Source organism: Corvus brachyrhynchos, unplaced genomic scaffold (genome assembly GCF_000691975.1).
Source record: "Corvus brachyrhynchos isolate BGI_N302 unplaced genomic scaffold, ASM69197v1 scaffold19, whole genome shotgun sequence".
Classification (NCBI taxonomy): domain Eukaryota; kingdom Metazoa; phylum Chordata; class Aves; order Passeriformes; family Corvidae; genus Corvus; species Corvus brachyrhynchos.
This window is the reverse complement of record NW_008246061.1, coordinates 2,298,254-2,301,886: the sequence shown is the minus strand read 5'-3', so window position 1 is coordinate 2,301,886 and position 3,633 is coordinate 2,298,254. Positions and strand designations below refer to the sequence as shown.

The 3,633-nt window shown below is 61.0% G+C and overlaps 1 protein-coding gene across 1 annotated transcript in view; it reads left to right on the top strand.

Moving 5' to 3' along the window:
* Window positions 1-3,633, top strand: part of PES1 (pescadillo ribosomal biogenesis factor 1) — a 6,412-nt gene that overhangs the window by 1,015 nt on the left and 1,764 nt on the right. The window contains exons 3-9 of the mRNA XM_017746499.1: window positions 334-505; window positions 685-774; window positions 2,266-2,382; window positions 2,535-2,612; window positions 2,961-3,050; window positions 3,206-3,336; window positions 3,479-3,617. Of these exons, the coding sequence (XP_017601988.1) occupies window positions 383-505; window positions 685-774; window positions 2,266-2,382; window positions 2,535-2,612; window positions 2,961-3,050; window positions 3,206-3,336; window positions 3,479-3,617 (768 nt within the window). The 5' untranslated portion in view covers window positions 334-382. The remainder of the gene's footprint in view (window positions 1-333; window positions 506-684; window positions 775-2,265; window positions 2,383-2,534; window positions 2,613-2,960; window positions 3,051-3,205; window positions 3,337-3,478; window positions 3,618-3,633) is intronic.

Below are 3,633 nucleotides of genomic sequence, written 5' to 3'. Positions count from 1 at the left end.
CTGGGTGGCTGCAGGAGGACACAGGGAACTCCCCTGCTCTCCCTGTGGGGTGTTTTCCTCAGAGGGCTGGGGGAGGGTCAGTCCTGCCAAGGCTTTGGTGGCTTTGGTGACAGTGAGCAAGGAGGAGACACAGGAGGGCGAAAACTCCGTAATCCCCATGGGTCCCATCCTAGATCAGGATATTCCATCCTCCTCTGCCCAGCTTTGCTGGGATGTGCAGGTGGATGCTCCGCAGTTCCCATTCCTTTCTCACTCGGGGTCTCCCCCAGCCCCAGCAGCTTTTGCAGGACTCTGGGGCTGGCTGTGACTCCCTCTTGTCCCCCCCTGCTGCAGGTACCCCACGTTCATCGACGCCCTGCGGGACCTGGACGATGCCCTGTCCATGTGCTTCCTGTTCTCCACCTTCCCCCGCACGGGCAAGTGCCACGTGCAGACCATCCAGCTGTGCCGGCGCCTGGCCGTGGAGTTCCAGAACTACGTCATCGCCTCCCGCTCCCTGCGCAAGGTGGGGCCGGACCCCCTGCCTGGGGGGGTGTGGGGTGCTGCGTTTGGGCACGGGGACATCAGATCCCACATCCCACTGGGATCTGGCGCTCCCTGAGGAACCTGCTGCCGGGGGAAGGGGTGGCAGTGACGGGGACACAGCAGCCTTCCTCCCGCTGAGCCTTCGCTCTGTCCTGCCAGGTGTTCCTCTCCATCAAGGGCATCTACTACCAGGCAGAGGTGCTGGGGCAGCCGATCACCTGGATCACTCCCTACGCCTTTGCCCACGACGTGAGTACCTGGGCAGAGCCTCCGGGATCACCAGGGAAGGGGTGAGGGACCGTCCTGTGGCAGATGAGGCTGTGCCCAGCCTGTGGGGAGATCACAGGGCCTGGCTCGGGAGGCACGTGGGGACACTGCCATCTGTCACCTCGGGATCCCCCGAGGCTGCCTGTACCAGTCTCCCCAGTTCCTCGTGTCCTCAGTTATTCATGTGCTCCTTTATCAGCCATTAAAGATTAACCTGGGGGAGCGGAGGGAAGGGATGAGTCAGATCTGCAGCCTCAGCAAGAGGGTTCTGCTGTGTCCCCCAGGCAGCAGGGCAAGGGGAAGTCCCCACTGTGCTGGGACAGCTTCCCCTGAGCCTTGGCAGGAGGTCCTGGGAACAGCAGGGCTCTCTGTACTCACTCCTGCGATTTCCAGGGCTGGGCATGGTTGGGTTGAGGCTTTGTGGTTCTGAGTCACAGAAACCTGGAGTGTTTTCAGTTGGAAGGGACATTCCACCTTCCACTATCCCAGGCTGCTCCAAGCCCTGTCCTGTGGATACAAATATGCAGCTAGCAAGAATTTCTCTTGCTTCTTTCCAGTGCTGTGAGATCTTTTTCTCTCTCACAGAAGATATTAGCAGAGTTCTATAAACTATGAATCTTGCAGAGCTTTGTTTATGGTACAGGACAAAAATATTTTGACAATGGATGTTTTAGGATTTTAGCCAATCACCCCAAGGAATGGCTGATCCTTTGACCAATTAGACTATGAAGAAAAAAGTCTATAAAAGAGTTGTAAAACAATTAAGAAAATCAATCTTGCTGCACAATGCCTGCCCGTTGGATCTCTCTTCTCCTCCCTGCCACTGTGGGACACCGTGATACCATCCAGCCTGGCCTTGGACACTGCCAGGGATCCAGGGGCAGCCACAGCTGCTGTGGGCACCCTGTGCCAGGGCCTGCCCACCCTCACAGGGAGGAATTCCTTCCTAAAATTCCATCTAACTCTGCCCTTTGGCACTGGGAAGCCATTGCCCTTTGTCCTTCTCCTTGTCCTGCTCTTGTCCAGCTCTGCCATCTTGAGGAGTTGGAGTCCCCCTGCAGGATGGGATGAAGTGTTCTGTGTATCCAGGCATGGAGGGGTGGCAGCAGGACCCTGGGGGAAGCCTGCAGAGTTCTCCCTGCCCAGGGTCTGGTGGTGGCTGTGACCTCTCTGTGTTTGGGGCAGCTTCAGGCTGAATTTCAGGGAAGGGTCCTTCCCCCAGAGGGTGCTGGGCACTGCCCAGGCTCCCCAGGGAATGGGCACGGCCCCGAGGCTGCCAGAGCTCCAGGAGCGTTTGGACAGCGCTGCCAGGGATGCCCAGGGTGGGGTTGTTGGGGTGTCTGGGCAGGGCCGGGAGCTGGGCTGGATGGTCCCTTCCTAAATGGGGATATTATGGGATCCTCCTCCCTGTGGCTGGGATGGGCCCCTGTCCCTGCAGAGGGGGGTCCTTTATCCCGTCCCATGTGCCACCAGCACCCCACAGACGTGGATTACCGGGTCATGGCCACCTTCACCGAGTTCTACACCACCCTCCTGGGCTTCGTCAACTTCCGCCTCTACCAATCCCTGAACCTGCTGTACCCCCCCAAGGTGAGGCCACCACCCACCCTGGGGTCACTGCGGGGACCACCTGTCCCACCCCGGGGTGGTGGCAACCCAATTGCTGGAAAGGGGGGTGGAAATGAGGGATTTCTGGGGTCTCTGTTTTTGGGAGCTGCCTCCACCGCTCTGCTCCTCCCCAGATAGACAGCCAGGCTGAGGATGAGCTGAAGCCTGCAGAGGGCAAGGAGTACGCCATGGATTCAGAGAGCTACCTGGAGGTGAGGGACACGGCTGCCACTGTGACTTGTGGGGATGCTGTGTGGCCTTCATGTCCTGCCCACAGCCCTCCTGCTGTGGCACCAAGGGGCAGACCCAGATCCCTGCAGGTTGGAGGGGGCTGATCCCAAACTCCCTGTTCCTGTAGGGCAGAGCTGGGCTCAGCCTCGGGCACCACCTGCGTGGCCGGGGACCCTCCAGAGCCCCGTGCTGGGGACAGTGCCAGGAGGAGGCTGAATTCTGTCCAGGCCCTGGCTCTTCTGGCCTCTTGCTCTGAGAAATCCCCTTCCCCCCCTGGGGCTGTCCCTTTTCCCACCCCCTGGATGTGACTCCGTGTCCTCTCCCTGCAGAGGCTCTCGGCTCTGAGCGCCAGCCTGGCCCGGGCGGTGGCTCCAACCCACGAGGAGGAGGTGGAGATGGATGAATTCCCAGTGGAGGGGGTAAGACCCTGGTGGGGGGCTCATCCCTGGCCCTGGGGGATCCTGTCCTGTGCTCAGGCTGGCGGTTTGGGGACAGCTCCTGAGCCCCCCCTTTGCCAAGGGGGGCTTGGCAGGGGCTGTGGGTGGGAAGGAGGCTGAGGCTTTGCTCCGAGCAGGAGACAGCGGAGCAGATGGATGCCAAGAAGAAGGAGCAGGAGGCTCTGGAGAAGCACAAGAAGCTCTTCGAGGGGCTGCGCTTCTTCCTCAACAGGGAGGTGCCCCGGGAGCCGCTGGCCTTCGTCATCCGGTGCGTGGTGGCCGGGAGAACCTTGGCTTCCCCCAGCCTCTCTGGCAGGACTTTTGGGGCCAACCCACCCGATGTCCTTGCGGGTGAGGTGACCCTGAGGGTCCCACCTGCTAGCCTGACTCCTTGGTGGCTTTGCCCACAGCTGCTTCGGTGGCCAGGTGTCCTGGGACAAGTCCCTGTGCATCGGTGCCACCTACGACGCCACGGACCCGTCCATCACGCACCACATCATCGACCGGCCCCGTGTGGACAAGCAGGTGGTTGGCAGGGGGGGGAGGCAGGGGGGGCCCCCCCACA